Here is a 22,861-nt window from a genome sequence, read left to right on the forward strand (position 1 = left end):
GAGTGGCACCCGGTGTGGTCTTCTTCTGCTGTAGATTATCTTCTTTAAGGTTTGATGTGTTGTGCATTCAGAGATGGTATTCTGTATACCTTGGTTGTAATGAGTGTTTATTTGAGTTACTGTTGCCTTTCTATCATCTTGAACCATTCTGTCCATTCTTCTCTCATCAACAAGGCATTTTTGTTCACACCACTCCCGTTCACTGGATATTTTCTCTTTTTCTGACCATTCTCTGTAAACCTTATAGATGGTTGTGCATGAAAATCCCAGTGAATCAGCAGTTTTTGAAATACTCAGACCAGCCCGTCTAGCACCAATAACCTTGCCACATTCAAAGTCACTTAAATCCCTTTCTTCCCCATGCTAATGCTCGGTTTGAATTTCAGCAAGTCGTCTTCACCACATCTAGATGCCTAAATGCATCGAGTTCCTGCCATGGGATTGGCTGATTAGCAATTTGTGTTACCAAGCAATTGAACAGGTGTACCTAATAAAGTGGATAGTGAGTGTATATTGCTCTGCATGTTTTTTTCAACTTGTCCTAAGATCTATAAGCTGAAAATTTGTCTTTTTTCAACTTAAGACTCAAACCAAATAATTTCAGCACTACATCTGTTATACTGGAGGGCTGTTATCGATGTCCAGGCTGTCCCCCTTGACTTTTTGAATGAGTAGACATTAGTTTGCCCCTTACAACGAGTCTGGGTAATACATGTGGATACACTGTCCCCTGTAGGGACTGTCTGATACTTGTTTGGGTATTTGGTATAAATATGTTGCATATACAGTATACATGTGGTATAGAATGCAGGGTGGGGTTACAACTTAAATGTTTTTTTTTTTTTTTACCATGGTGTTTTAATATATGTATGGGTAATAAGACTTTAAATAAACCTAAACACCTCCATGATTATGTTTATTTTTGTATTTACAGTAGTCCATTGGATTCTTTCAAACAGGTATTTCTTGTTTTTAAAAAAAATCAAAAAAACAAAGAAATTGCGCTAGGTGCATAAAAATTGTGATGAAATAAAAAAGGAGTCCTGCTGCTGTGCACTATAACCCCGATATAAGGGTACAAACAAAACTAGATATAATACAGAAAGTGCAGAGCTGGACATATGAAGTAAATGGTGAAATATTACTAAACCATGTAATAAAAATTAATCAACAACAATGTATATAAATAGTGACCTATAAATATAGGTAATGAATTACTTATGACCGTGAGCATATAAATATAGGTAGTGAATTACTTATGTCCGTGAACATATGGAATTACAAAAAAATTCCTGGAAATAAAACTTTTAAAGGTGCATAAAAGTCCAAAACAATATTTTTCGTGCAATGTGAGTTTCAAGGGTGCATCTTCGATAATCGGTGTTGCCCACCACCGGATAGGTGAATGAATGAAAGGCTTACCAGAAAGCCTGTGACCGCCCTTATTCAGGGGGGTCAAAACAGGCTTAGCAGATATGGGGGGACCACCACACGGATACTCCGGTTGACACCTAATAGATCGATGGATCGAGACTCCTTGCCAGGTAATTCTCCAGCCGACAACCACTGTGGATGTTCTCCCGACTCCTGTCCTCTCATGGGGCAGATTTGAAGCTTCCACGGATTCGGTGCAGGAAGATGTAATATAAAGTTGCCAAAAAAAGGAAATAAAGAAAAAATGCTCCGCTGGTGCAGATAACTTTGGGTTTCCTTTATTGGTATATTACGATCTCAAGCATTAAAAGCAAAAAAGCAAAATAAAACAAACAAGATAAAAAAACGACACTACCGCCGTTTGTTTAAAGATCGCGCATGCGCGGTGCGTGCAATGTTGTGACCCCGGGTCACAACATTGCACGCACCGCGCATGCGCGATCTTTAAACAAACGGTGGTAGTGTCGTTTTTTTATCTTGTTTGTTTTATTTTGCTTTTTTGCTTTTAATGCTTGAGATCGTAATATACCAATAAAGGAAACCCAAAGTTATCTGCACCAGCGGAGCATTTTTTCTTTATCTCCTTTTTTTGGCAACTTTATATTACATCTTCCTGCACTGAATCCGTGGAAGCTTCAAATCTGCCCCATGAGAGGACAGGAGTCGGGAGAACATCCACAGTGGTTGTCGGCTGGAGAATTACCTGGCAAGGAGTCTCAATCCATCGATCTATTAGGTGTCAACCGGAGTATCCGTGTGGTGGTCCCCCCATATCTGCTAAGCCTGTTTTGACCCCCCTGAATAAGGGCGGTCACAGGCTTTCTGGTAAGCCTTTCATTCATTCACCTATCCGGTGGTTGGCAACACCGATTATCGAAGATGCACCCTTGAAACTCACATTGCACGAAAAATATTGTTTTGGACTTTTATGCACCTTTAAAAGTTTTATTTCCAGGAATTTTTTTGTAATTCCATATGTTCACGGACATAAGTAATTCACTACCTATATTTATATGCTCACGGTCATAAGTAATTCATTACCTATATTTATAGGTCACTATTTATATACATTGTTGTTGATTAATTTTTATTACATGGTTTAGTAATATTTCACCATTTACTTCATATGTCCAGCGCTGCACTTTCTGTATTATTTCTTGTTTTTACTTCATATAAAAAAAAGGTGTACTTTGACTGATATACTGAGATCCATGACTTCTTCGTTATTTCATACTAATCTCTCACAATGTATATTGGCTGTGTTCTTCTAAATATCTTGAATTTCATAGCTGAACTGGTACACATTTACAAACTGTAGTGATTAGGGCATTGTTTCTTAAGTCCTCTCAGAGAGTACTTTTCCTAGAGTGGCTCATATTAGATATTAAAGTCAAGAATGAAGCATATTAACATTGAAGGAATACCAAAATAACATACAGTAAATGTATACTACATCAAAACAAACCTGTACTTTGCCCATGCAGGGAGAAGCAAAAGGTTTGCATTAAGAGCCCTTTCACACTGGGGCGGTTTGCAGGCGCTATTGTGCTAATAATAGTGCCTGCAAACTGACCCAAAAGTGCCGCTGCTTTCATTCCAGTGTGAAAGCCCCGAGGGCTTTCACACTGGAGCGATGCGCGGGCAGGACGGTAAAAAAAGTCCTGCCAGCAGCATCTTCGGAGCGGTGAAGGAGCAGAGTATATACCGCTCCTTCACCGCTCCTGACCATTGAAATCAATGGGACAGCGCGGCTATACCGCTGGCAAAGCGCCTCTGCAGAGGAGCTTTGCGGTGGTATTTAACCCTTTCTCAGCTGCTAGTGGGGGGTAAAACCGCCCCGCTAGCGGCCGCATACCGACGGTAAAACGCCGCTAATAATAGCGGCGTTTTACCACCGATGCCGCCCCCGCCCCAGTGTGAAAGGGCTCTAATACTCCCATCTCTAACAGCTAATACTGACCTTTTTAACACCCCCCACCAGTCTATTTAGGATGTAACATGTACCAGCAACACCCTCTTGCCCCTCTCACCTCCCTGTGACAGAGGGCACAGGTTTTTCTCCCTCCCACCCATTTTCAAATTTGCATCACATCATTAATTTACAGAGATCTCTGAATGAATAAACTACAAGTCCCATTTCCCACCATGGCGGACGGACTTGTAATTTCAATAAACTGTGAGCTTGCTGATCAGCACGCTCCTATTACATTTACTCTTCCTCCAGTTTTTAAACAGAAAGCCTGTACAGAGGTAATGACAGAAAGCTAGAGGGAGAGTGTGCAGAAGTCTGACATTGCACCCGTGATCCACTGGTTCACTGATCGCAGGTGCAATGCTTTTTTTTTTCAGCAAAAATATGTGTATTTATTATTTTTCCTTAAAGTGGAGTTCCACCCAAAAGTGGAACTTCCACTCATCAGATTCCTCCCCCCCTCCGGTGGCACAGTTGGCACCTTTCAGGGGGGAGGGGGGTACAGATACCTGTATATTACAGGTATCTGTACCCACTTCCGGCGTAGATAGCCGCAGAATCTGCGGTTATTTACGCCACTTCCTGCTCCCTCCCCGCTGCCTGCTGGGAAACACACGGGTCCCAGAGGCAGCAGGGAGCATTCGTATTGCGCGACTCGCGCATGCGCAGTAGGGAACCGGGAAGTGAAGCCGCACGGCTTCACTTCCTGATTCCCTTACCGAAGATGGAGGCGGCAGCACTCGAGGACGGAGAGACGCTTCGGCCTCGGGTGCCGACATCGCGGGCGCCCTGGACAGGTAAGTGTCCATGTTTTAAAAGTCAGCAGCTGCAGTATTTGTAGCTGCTGACTTTTAAAAAAAATTTTTTCGGCGGCGCTCCGCTTTAAACTGTGAACTTATCCTTTATTTAGTTTGGTAGTTTTAGGTCAGAGAAGGAGACAAGAGTAAGTGCACTCAATGTCCACTTAAGCTTTATAGCAGTGATGGTAAACCTTGGCACTCCAGATGTTTTGGAACTACATTTCCTATGATGCCCCATTACACTGCAGAGTGCATGAGCATCATGGGAAATGTAGTTCCAAAACATCTGGGGTGCCAAGGTTCACCATCACTGCTTTATAGAGCACCAGTAGCTTTATAAAGAAATATAAATGTTGTCTGAATTACATCTTAGAATCAGAAAACATTGGTGTTATAATCATTTTAAACACAACTCCCTACCAATAAGCAATGTAATTATTGTAAACCTAACTCACTACCAGCAGACATCGTAATTGCCTTAAATGCCTGGGAGCCACCATTTTGAAAAATAGAATGTAGCTGGTTAGACTGCAAATTTGAAATTACTTATTTTTTTTTCCATAAATTTTTATTGGTGTAAGAGAAACGTACATAAGACAATAGAATCTCGCACATGTTAACAATAACACAAGATATGTAGGTCATTATAACATATGAACTTTTGGGTAACTACAAATAGTATATGAAAGCATGACAATTAAACAAGATATGCTTTTCTGTGATGGATCATCATCAGGGGAGACAAATAGACAGAATTTAGTACATTTGTTTCTCTACAATTCCACATGCCGTACCTGTTTTATTATTATGTATCATAATGATGTTTGTGGATGTTATAATCTATGACCAAAGATATAGTACGTAGCTCATGGGAGGGTATAAGGATAAGACAAGGGGTAAGGGGGGTAAAGGAGGTGAGGAAGGGGGAAGGAAGGGGGTGAGGGGAGTTCCAGACCCCCCTCTCTCATTTCCAACCAAACCTATATGATTCTTAAGAATAGTTTCATGTGATTGACAGCTTAGGATTTATCCAATGTGGTCCCTCATTCTCAATAGGATTACATGAGGGACCGAAGGAGATATCAACAGGTAAATTGTTTGTAAATGTATTTTTAAGTAAAACAATTACGGTATGTAGAAGACAGTTCATCCGTTGTTGTTTTGAAGTGTTGCCATCTGTACCATGTTGATGTGAATTTGGGTATCATTTCCTGTGAGATGCTGATGAGTTCTTCAATTTCTTCTATATTGTTAAGTTCGCAAAACCACTCCTCTTTCGTCGGGACATCTGGAGCACACCAGTGGCATGGGATGCAGTGTCTTGCTGCGTTTATCATGAACATCGTTAGCGATTTAACATAGCGTTTTTTGGGGATATTGGTAAGGTGAAGTAGGTATACGGCAGGAGTAAAGTCTATATTATATGAGATGACAGAGAGGATAGTGTCATGCACTGTCTGCCAAAATGTTTGGATCACAGGGCATGACCACCAGATATGGAACATTGAACCATCTGTAGCGTTTCATCGCCAGCATCTATTAAGGATTGAGTTTGAGAATTTGTGTAGCAAAGCCGGGGTTCTATACCATCTCGAAAGGATCTTGAACCCACATCTTGGGTGGCTACATTGAGGGAACCCTTATGGATGTAGGAACAGATTAATTCCCAATCAGAATCCGTGATTTTTATATTTAGATCTTGTTCCCACGCTGAACATGAATTACTGGAGAACGCTGATTGCTCATTGAAAAATGAAGAGTATAGAACTGAGATAAGATGTCTTTGGGTTTTTTTTTTTTTTTTTAGCAATGTTCTTCCGAGATGGACAAATCTTTTGTCCAGTGTTGGAGGGAATCATTCCTAGATAAGAAGTGTCTCAATTGCATGTATGTCCACTGAGGTAGACGGTTAGGGAACAGTTTGGCATCAAGGTCCTCCAAAGTAAGGAGAATGCATCTGTTGAACAGATTGGGAGCTAGTACATCAATGTGGGTCCAAATTTGGACAAGGAAGTTGTCGTTTGTGCCCGGGGGAAAATCTGGATTTGCACGTAACAGGGTGAGCGGGCTCAGCCAGGAGGTGCTGTTTGTTGCTTTGTTCGAGGTATGAGTGATTGCTAATGTAGGCCCTATTAAGGGGTGTAGTTTGGTTTGAGAGGATACATGTCAAGGTGTATCCATGGTAGGGATCTCAGGCAGTGTGTGGTGATTGACTGTTCTAAAGTGACCCAATCTTTAACCACATGGTGAAAGTTCCAGTCCACTATCCGGGTCAGATGAGTTGCCCAGTAGTAGAGGTCGGGAAGCGCTATTCTACCTTTCTTTTTTGGAAGGGTGGGTCTATCGAATTTAATTCTTGGTGGCTTATTTCTCCAAATGAAAGATGAACAGGCTTGTTGGAAGGAGGTAAAGAAAGAAGTTTGAATTTGTATGGGAATGGTTTGTAGCAGATAGAGAAAACGGGGAAGGATTGTCATTTTGAGAAGAGAGGCTCTACCAAACCATGAGACATTGAGGATGTTCCATCACTCTTCACTTGTTTCCTTTAGGGCTGGGGCGAAGTTGGCTTGGAAAAGATTAGATAGAGATTTTGGAATTCTGATTCCAAGGTATGTGATTGAGTCTGTGGCCCATGTGAAGGGAAAATTAATTTGGCATTGTGAAACGGTGTCAGGGGGTAGTGTTATGTTTAAGGCATGTGATTTTGAATAATTTATCTTTAAATTGGAGAAAGTCTGAAAGTGTTTTAGATCTTTTAGCAAATTTGGTATGGAGATGTGGGGTTCTGATAAGAAAAACAGGAGGTCGTCTGCAAATGCTGCAAGCTTATACGTCTTTTTTTTAATTGTAATGCCTTTAATGTCTGGGTTCATTCTTAGTCTGTTTAGAAGAGGTTCGAGAGTGAGGACGAATAGTAGTGGGGAAAGGGGACGTCCCTGTCTGGTACCGTTGGGTGAGGTGTACAGAGCTCTTATGTATGACAACATTAAGTTAGGTAAACCAATGGCTGTGAGAACCACTTCAATATAGTCCCAGGCCACCCTGTCAAACACCTTTTACGCATCTACAGAAAGAAAGAAACCTTGTTTTCCATTATGATTAAGCCAATGATAGATGTTTAGGGCCTTGATGGTATTGTCTCTACCCTCTCTACCGGGTATAAAACCAACCTGGTCGAGAGAAATTAAGGAGGGGAGAAGTGGCAATAAATGGTTAGCGAGGATTTTGGCATAAATTTTTACGTCTAAATTGATGAGAGATATAGGGCAGTAGTTCGTTACCTGTGTGGCATCTTTTCCTTCCTTTGGAATGACCGATATATGTACTTCAAAAAGTTGTGGGGGAGTATGAGGATCTGAATTGAATGAACGAAAGACAGATAAAAAGTGAGGTTTTAGACTGTCCTTAAAGATTTTATAATATTGTAATGGGAGGCCAACTGGACCCGGGGCTTTACCTACTTTCATGTCCTTAAGGACTTTTTCTAATTCCTTTTCAGAAAGAAGGACATTCAGTTTGTTATAAGTCTCTGTAGAGATGGGCGGTGCCCCATATTTTGCAAGAAAGTCTGTAATTGTGCGAGATCTTGTAACAGAATTACGGGGGCAGCTAGGATTGGATGGAATATTATAAAGCAATTGGTAGTACTGTTCGAATTGGTGAGCAATCTCCTCGTTCGGGGTCCCTTGTGAGGTCCCTTGTTTGTCCTTTATGTGATGTATCGTGGCACTTCCTTTTTTGTTTTGAACTGCTCTGGCCAGTAGTCTAAAACTTTTATTCCCTTGTTCATAGAAGATTTTATGTCTTAGAGTGTACCGTCTTTTGGTTTTCATGTTTAGCTCATCAAGGAGAAGAAGTCTTGTTTGGGTCAATTCTTGGTAGGTAGAGGTTGCTAAGTTTTGTTTGTGAGTGTCTTCTAACGCACATATACGGGACATGAGTGATGTAATTTTAAGTTGGCTTTCTTTTTTGATTTTGGATGCAGTTTTTATGAAATCCCCCCGGATGACAAATTTGTGTGCTTCCCACAAAATCAGGCATGTTGTGTCTGTGGTGTCGTTGAGAGAAAAATACTCTTGTATGCAAGAGGTGAATCTTTCTATATCAACTGGGTGTTTAAATAAGGAGGGATTGAGTCTCCAGGTTTTTGTCCTTGTGTTTTTTCAGGGAAAGTTAGAAGGATAGTGATCGGGTGGTGATCTGATAGAGTCATGGGTTCTATTGTGGCTTTTTCTAACAGAGGGATGTCAGGTTGGGAAATGAAAAAGTAGTAAATTCAAGAGTACTTTTGGTGAAGGGGCGAGAAGTATGTGTAGTTTTTACCTTGAGGGTTCAGCGTTCTCCAGGTATCATGCAGCAAGAGACCTTAAAGTTGTAACTTGATTTGTTTTAACGCCCTGTAGGACATCGTTGAGGTACCTGAGGATGTGTCTAGAAGCGGGTTAAGAGAAACATTAAAATCTCCTCCAAGGATTAAAATCCCTGTTGAGAAAGAGGACAGAAGGTGTCAGAGAGACTACCTTGTTGGCCGCGGTGCTGGCTGCATGGGTGCGTGCCGGTGTGCATCGGCTCGCACTGGCACGCACGTTCCTGTGCGTGCCGCTGAGTGTGTTCCTGTGGGAGCTGGTGTGCATGCTTCTGTTGGTCCTGGTGTGTGCACCGGTGTTCGGGGGCGCGTGCATGCTTGTGCGGGCGCCGGTGCGTATCGGCGTGCGTGCATGTGTGCGCGTATCGGCGTGCACGCAGGCGCGGTGTTTGGCACCAATCGGCCTATTTAGGTCTGCTCTGCACTCAGCTCATGGGCTGCCTGATCAACAGCTTCCGGTTCCTTAGTTCCCACCACCTGTTCCTGCGTTCCTGTGTTTCCAGATCTCCTGACGACCCGGCTTGCCTCTTATACTTCGCTGACTGCTGCCCGTATCTGGCCTTGGCTTGTTTGACCCTTCTTCTGCCTGCTCCTACTGTACTGTGTTGCCTGCCTGTTGCTGAACTCCGCCTGTGCCCTGACCTGCCTGCTTGCTCCTGCTCAGCATCTGTTTGCCTGTGTTCCAGCACACCATCTGCTGCTTGAAGATTCTCTTCCACCCAGCACCTGGATCCCTCACCAGGCTCTCTTACCATTCCATACTCCCGTGCTTCCTGTCCATTCTACCAGGGGCCGCGAGTAGGATACGTACCGTTGACCACCCTCTGCCCAAGCGGACTCACCGGTCTGGTAAGCAAAGTCTGACAGTATCAGGCAGCCATGATCGAGTCCGGGCAGGGGGCCTCCCCCATGGATGACCTTTGTAGACATCTGGTGGGTCTTACTCAAGCCATAAAGAGCCTTCAGGAAGGCTATTCAAGATTGGAGGAGCAAGTCTTGGCTCTATCCTCTTCCTCCAATCCCCAGGGAGCATCTTCTGCTGGACTTTCATCTGCACCCTCCGTAGTAATGCTTACTCCTGAGCCCAGAGTACCCACTCCTGAAAGGTTTGCTGGAGAACGCAGCAAGTACCGTGCGTTTCGTAACGCCTGCGAGCTCTATTTCACCTTGCAACCACGCACCTTCTCTCTAGAGGCAACTAAGGTGGGCTTTGTCATTTCTTTGTTGTCTGGTGAACCCCAAACCTGGGCCCAGCGCCTGGTGGAGAAAAAATCAGTATCCCTGGATAGTTTAGAAGCATTCTTCTTGGCCATGTCCCAACTGTATGAGGATCCACAGCTGACTGCGACTGCAGAAGCCGCTCTGCACTCTACAGCAGGGTCGCAGGGCAGCAGAAGATTATGCAGTAGAGTTCAGACGCTGGAGCTCTGACACAAACTGGAATGACACCGCCTTGCGTGACCAGTTTAGAATGGGACTTTCTTAAAGATGAGCAGGCACGTGTTGGAATACCCCCGTCTTTGGATGAACTCATCAACCTGTCCATCCAGATTGACCATCGTTTGAGGGAACGCCGGTCAGAGAGGTCTACTAACCAGTTCCGCCCTACTTGGATGCTACCTAAGGTTCCCAGTTCGGTCGGTCAACTTCCTCCCATCTCTACCGCACCCGCCCCAGAGCCTATGCAGCTTGGCTTGCTCCACCCCACACTGACTCCTGAGGAAAAGCTGCATAGACAAGCCCACAACCTTTGCCTGTATTGCGGTGAACCCGGGCACTACGTGAAGCCTTGCCCCAACAAGATGCGTAAGTGTCTTCCTGCTTCTTCAATGTGTGCATCCATTGTACCTAAGTCCGGTTCTCACCTTGCTCTCTCCATCACTTTGCAGCTTCCAGGAGGGATTACTCCAGTGACGGTCATCATTGACTCCGGTGCCTGCAGCTGCTTCGTCGACCTGACTTTCGCTGCTAATCATCACATCCCACTTCAACCCAAGGCCCAGGGGCTTACTATACACCTGGCAGATGGCTCCACCCTTCGTTCCGGCCCGGTCACCCAAGAGACCGTCCCTTTGCTGGCCATCATTGGCACCCATCACCAGGAATTTCTTGGTCTGGACCCCATCTCTTCTCCACTCTTTCCCATCATCTTGGGAATACCTTGGCTACAAGCCCATAACCCCAGCATTAACCGGACCACAGGGGAAGTTACCTTTCCTTCTGAGTACTGCCAACAACACTGCCTGTACAGGTCCTCTACTGAAACCTCCCAACTCCTTTGTCTGGACTCAGATCTGGAACTACGTCAGTCCATCCCTAAACCCTACCGGGACTATGACTGCCCAATAGAACTCCTACCGGGAACTGAGGTTCCCTTCGGAAGAATCTTCCCACTAACTGAGCAGGAGTTAAGCACACTAAAAGTCTACATTGATGAAAATCTGGAGAAGGGATTTATCCGCCCGTCCACCTCCCCAGGTGGTGCGGGCATCTTTTTCGTCGAAAAGAAAGACCATTCCTTACGTCCTTGCATTGATTATCAGGAATTGAATAGGATAACTATCAAGAACCGTTATCCCTTGCCTCTAGTGCCAGAACTTTTCCAAAGGTTGGGAGCCCCAGTCGTGTTCACAAAGCTTGATCTTCGTGGAGCTTATAATTTAATTCGAATCCGGGAAGGGGACTGTGACAGACCTAGCCGGGAGAGAGACTTTTGGAGGGGACTGAATGCTAGCCTCTTGCTGATCGATCGTGGGCCCTGGCATTTGGGGGAACGGTGCTCTTTGTGAGCTGTATGCCTGGGGACTCTTGAGGTGGTATTACTGTGGATTCGGGTCCTGGTCCCCCAGGACACACAGACTCTGGGGACCCTGGATTTGCCATATTAGAAATAGTGGCTGATTCATAATGCTGGGACAAATACTGTTAGGAGATGCTGATGTCAATTCCAGACACCTGTCTGTCTGTTGCCTGCTAGAATGTGTATTGTAAATAAGTCTCTAGTATGGTATCTAAGAGTCATTAGATCCCCATTGTTGTTTGTGTTAATTAACTCTGCTATTGTGATAATGTTGATTGGGTTTTCTGAGCTACAAGACGGCCAGTCTGGCCTAAAGGTCATGTCTGAGTAATCTAGGCTGTCTAAAGGGATTAGTTAATTAGCTCATGTTAATTAGTTTAATTAGGTTACAGCTGTATTGTTAGAGTAATATGAGCAGGAGGTCTGCACCTCCTCTTTTATTGTATAAAAGAGACTGTATTCCTGTCAATAAAGAGAGATTCCTGGTTGAACTTACATACAGCCTGCCTGGTGTTTGTTCTGAGCTATCACAACTGGATTTGAACGGCACATAGCTGTAGTTCAATTCCCGGAGCATCGGATGACCGAACCCTCAGACGTTGCAATCTGATTCAATAGCAGCAGAGGCGTGTCGGGAGAGTGGAACCGAGCGAGCAAGGGGCTCATTACATACACTAAAAGTCTACATTGATGAAAATCTGGAGAAGGGATTTATCTGCCCGCCGACCTCCCCAGCCGGTGCGGGCATCTTTTTCATCGAAAAGAAAGACCATTCCTTACGTCCTTGCATTGATTATCAGGAATCGAATAGGATAACTATCAAGAACCGTTATCCCTTGCCTCTAGTGCCAGAACTTTTCCAAAGGTTGGGAGCCGCAGTCGTGTTCACAAAGCTTGATCTTCGCGGAGCTTGTAACTTAATTCGAATCCGTGAAGGGGACGAGTGGAAGACGGTATTCCGCACTTGATTTGGGCACTTCGAGTACCTTGTCACGCCCTTTGGTTTATGCAACGCCCCCCGCAACATTCCAGCACTTTGTCAATTACTTTTTTCGTGACTACCTGGACTTGTAGGTTATAGTGTATCTTGATGATATTCTGATCTTCTCCTCCTCGCTAGCCGATCACCGCAGACACGTCCGGAATGTCCTAACCCGGCTCAGACAACATGGTCTCTACGCAAAACTCGAAAAGTGTGAGTTCGAACTCCAATGCATCCAATTCCTAGGCCTAATCATCTCGGTGGATGGCATTAAGATGGACCCTCAAATGGTGTGCAATGCTTCATCGGCTTTTCTGATTTTTATCGGAAATTCATTAAGGGGTTTTCAGCAATAATCGCCCCAATAACCGAACTAACCAGGCAGGGAATCCGATTCTCATGGACTCCTAAGGCCCAGGCGGCTTTTGAAAAACTTAAGGAGCTCTTCACGTCGGCTACCATCCTGAAACACCCTAATTCTGCTTTACCGTTTGTCCTGGAGGTTGGAATAGCAGTTGGAGCGGTTCTCTTTCAGCGGCAGGGTACCAAAGCTCTTCTTTACCCAGTGGCATTTTTTTCACGCAAGCTCTCAATATCTGAAAGGAATTATGATGTAGGAGATCGGGAACTTCTGGCCATCAAGTCGGCTCTGGAGGAGTGGCGTTACCTTCTGGAGGGTGCTGCACATCCCATCTTGGTGTATACGGATCACAAGAATCTGGAATATTTGAGGACAGCCAAAAGATTGAGACCGCGACAGGCTAGATGGGCACTTTTCTTTTCCCGATTCCAATTCCACATCACCTATAGACCGGGTTCTAAGAACATTAAGCCAGATGCACTTTTGCGCATGTTCTATGATTCAGAAGAGACCTTGCCTCCAGAACACGATCCTTCCCTCTGGGAACTTTTTGCTCCTTCAAGTGGATCTTATTACCCGGATAAAGCAGGCCTCTGTGGGAATGTCCCCGTACCCTGAAACCAATCTGAGTGAGGGTCTGTTTTGGCATGAAGATAAGGTCATAGTCCCTGAACGTTTACGGGTGGCGGTAATGGAACTTTGTCACGACCATAAATTAGCCGGACATTTTGGTGTGTTGAAGACTACAGAGTTGGTGCAGCGCACCTTCTAGTGGCCCCAACTGTCTAACGATTGTAAAAGTTATGTGGATTCATGCAACACTTGTGCCCGAAGTAAAAATAGCCGGACAAGGGCTTAGGGGCTACAAAAACCTTTACCCGTTCTGGAGAGGCCATGGAAAATGATATCGATGGATTTAATCGTGGAACTCCCTCTGTGGAGGGATTTTCCACCATTTTCGTTGTGATAGATAGGCTATCCAAGATGGCACATTTTCTTCCCATGAAGGGCACACCCTCGGCCATGAACACTGCGAAGATTTTTGTTAAAGAAGTGGTAAGGCTGCATGGGGTCCCGGCAAGTATTGTGTCCGATTTACCTTGAGGTTCTGGAAGGCTCTCTGTGGCTCCCTGGAAATAGAGTTGGCATTCTCATCAGCTTACCATCCCCAGACAAATGGGCAAACAGAGAGAACCAATCAAACCCTGGAGCAATACCTCCGCTGCTTCTCTGCTTTCTATCAAGACGACTGGGTCTCTTTACTACCCGTTGCAGAGTTTGCCTACAATAACTCCTTGCATTCCGCCATCAACCAAACACCATTCTTTGCTAACTACGGTTTTCATCCTTCTTTCTTGCCTAGTTCAATACCTGAGTGTACCGTTCCCACAGTCGCTGAAACTATGAATTTTTTCTCCACTAACATCAAACTTTTGCAGGAAACGCGTTCCTTTGCGCATTCCTGTGCGTGCAGCTGAGCGTGTTCCTGTGGGCGCTGGTGTGCATGCTTCTGTTGGTCCTGGTGTGCACGGCGGTGTTCGGGGCCGCGTGCATGCTTGTGCGGGAGCCGGGGCATATCGGCGTACGCGCGGGCACAGCGTTTGTCGCCAATCGACCTATTTAGGTCTGCCCTGGCCTCTGCTCGGTGATGCCTGATCAACAGCTTCCGGTTCCTTAGTTCCCACTACCTGTTCCTGCGTTCCTGTGTTTCCAGATCTCCTGACGACCCGGCTTGCCTCTGATACTCCGCTGACTGCTGCCCGTACCTGACCTTGGCTTGTTTGACCCTTCTTCTGCCTGCTCCTACTGTACTGTGTTGCCTGCCTGTTGCCGCACTCTGCCTGTGCCCTGACCTGCCTGCTTGCTCCTGCTCAGCATCTGTTTGCTTGTGTTCCAGCACACCATCTGCTGCTTGAACGTTCTCTTCCACCCAGCACCTGGATACCTCACCAGGCTCTCTTACCATTCCATATTCCCGTGCCTCCTGTCCATTCTACCAGGGGCCGCGAATAGGATACGTACGGGAGACCACCCTCTGCCCAAGCGGACTCACCGGTCTGGTAAGTAAAGTCTGACAGAAGGTCACAAATTTGACGGAAGAATGCGACTTGGTATTGGTAGCGTAAATGTTGGCGATGGTGACCGGCCGTGAACCTATTGTTCCTTTTAGGAAGATGTATCTACCTGCCTGATCATACAGGGAATCTGTCATCTGGAAAGGTATGTGTTTCGATATAAGGACAGAAACCCCCTTTGTTTTGGATTCTTTGTTTGTTGAATGGAATGCTAGAGTCAATTCTCTAGCAAATCTGAAAGTTTTATCTGATAAGAAGTGAGTTTCCTGTATGTAAACAATATTGGCTTTGAGCTTGTGGCATTCTCTAAGAAGTTGTGAGCGCTTCTCAGGAATGTTTAGGCCTTTGGCGTTGATGAAGGCCAGTTTCAGCGAAAGATGAGTGGTTTGGAGATTTTGTGTAGACATGCTGTAGGATGGTTAGATGGTTCGTTAATGATATAGAGACAGAACCTTAGTTCGAAGGTGATTTGTATCGAGCTCAAGAGTTGTGGATGATCGTAGATTTTTAGTTTTGAAGAGAGAGAGGGGTGTCAGGAGCGGAAAGTAGAAAAAGGGTTAGATAAAAATAAGGGGATTAATGGGGGGGTTTAGGGAGATACGGGGGGAGGGCATGAGGGAGAACTGTGATATAAATACTAGTTAGGTGTATGAGTGGGGGGGGGGATTAATATACCGGAGGAAGAAATGAAGAAATAGGCCATCTATTCTTCCAGATAAGTATATTTACTCCGGGTAGGTCAGAGGAGATGAAGTTATCTCTCTGGTTGGGTTCGTGGTCTGACTAGAGTGCTAAGGATGTCCAAATCATGCAATTTTGGAGCTGTGCTTATGGAGGTGGAGATACAGGGGGTGATATGGTTAGCTTATGTGCAAGATTGGTTGAGTGAGGAGTTAAAGTCTAAGTAGTGGCCTTTGTGTTGCTTAGAGAGGTGGCAGTGTACAACACGTCTTAGATAGGATGGATGGGGAGGCATAGGTATAGTACTTAGTATAAATTTGCACCTTAAGCGGACTCGAGAGGTATGGGCGATGTGGAGAAGCATTAGTGTGAGAATACTTATAGTAATATTCAGAGGAGTCATTTGTATTTTGTTAAATCATTGGACCTCCTAAGGATGATATAAAAGTGAAAAGGGATAGAGATGGCGCTGTTCTGAATTTGGGGTGCTCAGCAACCCCCTAATGACGTGATGGATTTCTAGTATAGATCCTGTGCAAATAAATGCTATAACAAAGGGCAAAAATACATGTCAGGTGCAAATATGCAAAAAGTGCTGTCAGTGCAAATGTCTGAATAATTTTGGCAGACTAATGTGCTGATAGCTGACAAATAAACAAGAGTGCAAAAACACAAAAGACAACAATTTGTTATGCTCACACTCTCATATGCTAATCCTAGGCAGAAAATGAGTGGCCATGCAATGATGTGAGCCTCCTTGCAGAGGACCACAATCTAAAATAAATAGTCCAATGGCATGAAAAACATGAATCAAAAAACCTTAATGGTGCATTGAAAAATATGTAAATATCTTCCTGTGCAATAATCACAAATGAAACCAATATTATAATTATAATATATTGTGCTGGACTCAGCATGTATATACAAAGTCCTTAAGTAACTCGTGCTGGTGCACTACAAAGTCCAAAATGTCATGCAAATAATAAAGTAACAAAGTGCTCTTCAAAAACTGTTATTCAGGGCTTCTTTAAAAGGGGCCCCATAGGAAATGCACTCACTGCTATTATTCACCCCACTAACTGAGATAATAACTCGACATCTGGGCCAATGTACTGAAGTGGACTGTAATAACAGTCAGACATTTACTATTCAGAACTATAACACTTATGCCGCGTACACACGGTCGGACTTTTCGGCTACAAAAGTCCGTCAGCCTGTCCGACAGACTTTCGACGGACTTTTGGCGGACTTGCGGCAGACTTTCTTACGAACGGACTTGCCTACATACGATCACACAAAAGTCCGACGGATTCGTACGTGATGACGTACACCGGACTAAAATAAGGAAGTTGATAGCCAGGAGCCAATAGCTGCCCTAGCGTGGGTTTTTGTCCGTCAGACTAGCACACAGACGAGCGGATTTCTGGGTCCGGCGTAGTTACGACGTAAAGATTTGAAGCATGTTTCAAATCTAAAGTCCGTCAAATTTGAGGCTGGAAAAGTCCGCTGAAAGTCCGGGGAAGCCCACACACAATCGGATTGTCAGCCAGCTTTAGTCCGTCGGCGTCCGTCGGACTTTTGTAGACGAAAAGTCCGACCGTGTGTACGCGGCATTAGTTGCTGTAACAGGTTTTGCTCAAATGAGCTCACTGAATGTCGGAGCTCAAAACAATCGGTTTGCAATGCTGAGGTGAGCTTACCACACTGTGTTAGGAAAAAAAAACTGATTAAGTGTGTTAGACTAAGTGAGGTGTTAGGGCAAATTTACCACTTCACCTCCTCTGGAGTCGAAATGACTTAAGCCATTGAAATACAAAACATTTTCATTAACGATAACTGTCAGTGGTTGCAATATAAAAACACATTAATATTAACCCAAAACACAATGCATTAGCCTGTGGTATAACCTTACGGTGTCAAGAAGGACTAATTCACAGCAAAAGTAAGGCGTTAGGTGTTAGGTGTGCCATTAGGTGTTCATTTATGGTCAGTGCTTTCAATGAAAGTCTCTCATATAAGTGGGTGCTTAACCAAAATGGTAACTAAAATGGTTGTGCAACCGGGATGTTAGCTAATGAATTAACACTTTATACAGAAAAAAAATCTTATTTTTCATATGGGCCACATGTATACAGGCAAAGTCGTGTGCTCAAAAACCTTCTACATACTTAGGTTTTGATAATATCACTGAAACATGAAAGGTATTTCAAATATCTAAATCATAGGTACATACAGACACACTGTCTGTGTATATATTTGACACAACAATACCTATGATAATATACCTACAAACCCACTGTATGAGTATACATCTTACACAACAATACAATGATAATATGAATAAAAATAAAAGTATGCCAACAAAAACAGAAATTGCCAAAGGTGAAAGCAAAATACATACAGCCAACATTATCCGTCATGATAAAATCGTAGGTATATGTATTTTGTAAGTTACCACCTATGCTGCCCCCATTGTAAGGTGTTTTCATACCTTTCCAGCAGTCTCCATTTCACTTGGCCCTTTCTCCAGTGTTCTTTACTGACAATAGTTTTACTTTTGTTGAAGTACAAATTAAACCTCCCACTTCCCTCCCCTTATTAGCTATATGTTTATCACTCCCTCCCAGGAATGCACCTTGTGAGGAATGCAGATAAGCAGCTATGCATTTATCAGTTAAAATTGCAGCACAATGTTGTTCAGTTGTAATTAGTGTTAGCTGGAAGATATAAGACTGCAGCTCATTTCTGTACAATAAAAAACAACCTCAAGCCACAAATAACAGTAGTGATCTGTGGATACCACCCAAAAAAACACTGCAACTGTGCTAATATTAGAATGTTTGTACCATATTTTTTTTAAAGTTGTAAGGCTTAAGGGTCTATTCATACCAAGTGCGGACCGCGTTGGGTGGCAGTCCCACTGCAACTGTCTCCTATGTGCACGGTTTACACTGCTGTATTGAGCTTGTGTGCAGGCAGTGTGCGGTGAAAAAAAAAAGTATGGCAGGCCTCACTGTGCAGCAGCCGATACAACTGAATGAAATATCTGTGATCTTATTAAAGTTCTTCAGAGGCATCCAAACTGGGGAATTATGTGAAAATTTTAAAAGTTGTGGCATCCAGACCATCTTAATTAAATGTATGCGGTCTATTATCTGAAAGAGGAAGTTTACACCAAACCCTACTTTGAATTTGAAATCTTGTCAGTAATGGAGCAATATTGTCCGCTATATATGACAGAGGGGATGCGGTCATGGTGACTCAAAAATATTTAAAAGAGGAAACAATTACAAGTTGTGGGCATATTGATGGCAAATCCTTCGGAAGTGGATCCAACGGCAAAAGCACAGACTTCTCCCAGTTAATAGCAAGCCCTGAAAACTTAGCAAACTCATCTATATAGTTCATAACCGCTGGAAGATATAAGACTGCAGCTCATTTCTGTACAATAAAAAACTACCTCAAGCCACAAATAATTGTAGTGATCTGTGGATGCCACCCAAGAAACATTGCAACTGTGCTAATATTAGAACGTTTGTACCATATTTTTTTTAAAGTTGTAAGGCTTAAGGGTCTATTTTCTTGAGTATACACTACATTTCTGCATGATTTACTTTAAATCTTTTTCAAAATTACAAATCAATCCATGTACTGTTTCTACACAAAGTTTTGGTGTATAATAAAGTGAAATTGTAAATGTAGTGCTACCCCTGTAGGAGCCACTGATTTTAACTGGTTCTTCTCCAAACAGTTCAGAGGCAACCGATTACACAGTCAACAGTCCATTTACTCTGGCTCCAAAAAACAGGGGATGTCTTTTTAAGATTTATTGCTTGTAGAACTGTAACAGGAGAGGGGCTGGGGTAGTAAGAGATACTCCAAAAAATGTTGACTTGTAACAGGAGGACACACTTCATTAGATGATACTTCTTTGAACAGTCTTTTAAGCCAGGAAAAACGGGGAACTCCAAAACTGAGAACCTGTAGGAGCAGTCTCAAAGAAAGCTACCACTGGCACCTCAAAAGTAGAACAGCACACAGTCACTAGAATCCTGAGCTCTGGTCAGTACTCACAATGTCCCAAGGCAGCTATACACCTTCCAGCTTTCACCAGGCACACTTCAGTGTGTTCTTCAGACCAGATTCTTAGATGAAACTGCTTACTTGGGTTTCAAGGTAATTAGGAATAGGCCCCCCAGCTCTGCTAAAGCTGGGACCTTGATAATTATAAGCAGACTCCAGCAGAGCTGCCTCAAAGGGACAGCAGCCCCAAGGCTGGGAACTTCTCAAGCAGGACAAGAACAGGGCTGCTCCAGACTCCAGACTATTTATGTCCTCCAAGCTACATACTGGGCATGTCTCTCCAGGGAATGGCTGCAGCACAAGTCTTTCCTACCCCTCTATGTTCTGGAAGCCTCCAGAATGCAATCAAATCTGCAGCATGTGAGCTCTAGAACAGCCCAGAAAAATTAATAGCTGCTCCAATGGTTATAGAGGATCCAAAAAGAACTAATTTTACCTATCATCCTAGCAACCTGCCTAGGAAGATGTTGCATCAAGTAACCTGATCCTAGCTAAGCAAGACATTGACCTAGAACTAATATGAAATACACCATTGCAGACTTCACACTTCACTGGCTGTGTACATGTTTCAGGTCATTGGCTCAATAGGTAGTAAAGCCAGAAGTATATCAATTTTGAATCTTGCACCTTTCGATAATAAATTAACTTTGATCCTGGCTAACACGCATACAAAACAACAAGTTAAAGGGGTTGTAAAGGTATTTTTTTTATTTTTTAAAAATAACAAACATGTTATACTTACCTTCACTGTGCAGCTTGTTCTGCACAGAGTGGCCCCGAACCTGCTCTTCTGGGGTCCCTTGGCGGCTGTCTCAGCTCCTCCCCGCAATAATTAACCACCTTAATGCGAGCTCCCTCGCATGGTGGTTAGTTATTGCGAGCGCGCTCCCGTGATACAGCCGGCGGCTATAGCCGCTCGCTGTATCACTCGGCCCCGCCCCCCAGCGCGCCGCGTCATTGGATGTGATTGACAGCAGCGCGAGCCAATGGCTGTGCTGCTTCCAATCCATCCACTGTAGCCAATCAGCGGCCAGGCTGAGCAGCGGAATCGAGGACGTGAACGAGCAGCCGAATTTCGAGGGGTCAGGTAAGTAAAACTGGGGGGCTGGGGACGGCGGTATTGTTAGTAGTTTTTTCACCTTAATGCATAGAATGCATTAAGGTGAAAAAATGTTTACCTTTACAACCCCTTTAACATATATGGCAATTTTAGCATTAATTAATTCACATTTGAGTTGCATTAAATTAGGACTGTTACTGTAAGGCAACCTTTTGCTCTCTTGGGCTAAAGGTGCCCATATATGGATCAAAATTCGGCCAGTTCAGCAGAGACTGGCTGAATTTCGATCCAAGTCGATCCACCGATCAACCAACCCGTTGTTTTTTTCCGAATCAATCAGTGTTCCCCGGCTATAGCCGACAGCACTAATCACTGTATTCTGACGGTAGGGAAGGTTCCCTGTCAGAATACATTACCACAATGGGAAGGATTCCCCCATCCACTTTGGGTGTGTGGATGAAGGAATTGGGTCTTTTTTTTTTTTTCATTTAACCCTGTGGTTGAATAAAAAAATGAATAATGTATGTGATTCCAGAGCCACTTGACAGGCAGTGAGACAGCGAGGTGATGCCTCCTCACCACCTGTTTTAACTCAATGCTTCACCAATGCGCTGCAACTGTGTGTACCAAACACCACATTTCTCTAAACCAAGAGCATCATGGAGGTTGAATGAGACTCTTTTGAAAGATAAACTGACCTGCAAGGCAATTAGGCGTACAATCTCCCAATTTCTATTAGATCACAGTCAGGACACAACAGCGCAACTGCTCATATGGGATCCTTGAAATATGTTATTAGAGGGACTCTTATTTAGAGGGTGCCCATTTGAAAAAAGGAACGCTCTTTGGAAATTACAAGGCTTATGCAAGAAGTCCATACGTTAGAGCTCGCCCATAAAAGTACTCTTGTGGCTAATCTTTTCCAACAATTGGAAAATAAATTCAAGGATCTCCTACAGCTACTTGATCAGATGTATTATCGACATAAGGACTGCATGCGTAGAACTAGCTATGAGTTTGGGAATAAAATTGGTAAACTGTTAGCTAACTCTATACGTATATAAATAGGATGTACATACATTCCCAAACTACAAAGCCCTAAAAAGGGGCTGGTGCAATCATCCGAGGATACTGTCTCAATGTTTCATGAGTACTATAAGAATCTTTATAACATCCCAAATCCCTTCACAAACCCTATGAATATGGGGGGGGGGGGTTGCGAAAAGCTCTCTAAATACATGTCGAGTACCGCCCTGCCTAGATTAGATCAGTCTGCTGTTTCCTCATTGAGTTCATCATTTACTACCGAGGAAATACTTCAAACGATTAATGCACTTTCTTCAGGCAAGAGCCCTTGGCCCAGACGGCTTCTCAAGCATTTTCTATAAACAGTTTCAAGATACTTTAGCTCCCATCATGGAGGTTACATTCAATTCAATCTCTGACTCATGTTTTTTTCTCTGCAATCACAAGAGGCTCATATTACTCTTATCCTCAAAGATCAAAAAGACCCAGCCGAATGCTCAAGCTATCGTCCAATATCTTTAATCAATGTTGACCTTAAAATATATGCTAAACTATTGGCAGATAGACTTCAATTGGTTATTCCATCTATTATTTGTCTTGACCAGGTTGGTTTTGTCCACACTCGTGAAGCACGAGATAATACTATTAAAATAATTTTCCTTGTCTCTCATTGTCGATTATGGAAGATCCCTCTTTGTCTTCTCTCAATTGACGCGGAAAAGTGTATGATCGCTTAGACTGGGCATTTTTTAAAGCAACATTGGAACATATTGGCTTATCCCTGGGTTTTATCCATAAAATAATGGCCCTTTAATCCTACAGCTCGGATTAGGGTAAACGGTTTACTCTTGGACCCAGTTCATATATCTAATGGGACCCGTCAAGGATGTCCTCTTTCACTGATTCTGTTTGTATTGGCAATGGAACACATTGCTGTCGCTTTGTGCTCCAATAATTCAATATAAGGCGTCTACATCACTGGTAAACAATACAAGATTCGTTTATTTGCGGATGATCCTTTGCTTCATATTACCAATCCAATAATAGATTTTCCCTCACTATTAAAGGAAATTGAACTATTTGGCACTTTAAGTAATTTTAAAATTAATGCGATTAAATCATATTGTTTAGATATCACTTCCGGCAAATACATTTCTATTTCAGTGGGCGCAGCACTCTATAAAATATCTAGGAGTTCAAATACCTGTGCAACTTCAAAAA

At 43.6% G+C, this 22,861-nt stretch overlaps 1 protein-coding gene across 1 annotated transcript in view; it reads right to left on the reverse strand.

The window, feature by feature from the left end:
- LOC141110101 (alcohol dehydrogenase 1-like) overlaps window positions 1–18,031 on the reverse strand; it is a 114,382-nt gene extending 96,351 nt beyond the window's left edge. The window contains exon 1 of the mRNA XM_073601322.1: window positions 17,963–18,031. Coding sequence (XP_073457423.1) covers window positions 17,963–17,980 — 18 coding nt within the window. The 5' untranslated portion in view covers window positions 17,981–18,031. The remainder of the gene's footprint in view (window positions 1–17,962) is intronic.
- Between the last annotated feature and the right edge of the window lie 4,830 nt (window positions 18,032–22,861).

Source organism: Aquarana catesbeiana, linkage group LG01 (assembly GCF_042186555.1).
Source record: "Aquarana catesbeiana isolate 2022-GZ linkage group LG01, ASM4218655v1, whole genome shotgun sequence".
In the NCBI taxonomy this organism is placed as follows: Eukaryota; Metazoa; Chordata; class Amphibia; order Anura; family Ranidae; genus Aquarana; species Aquarana catesbeiana.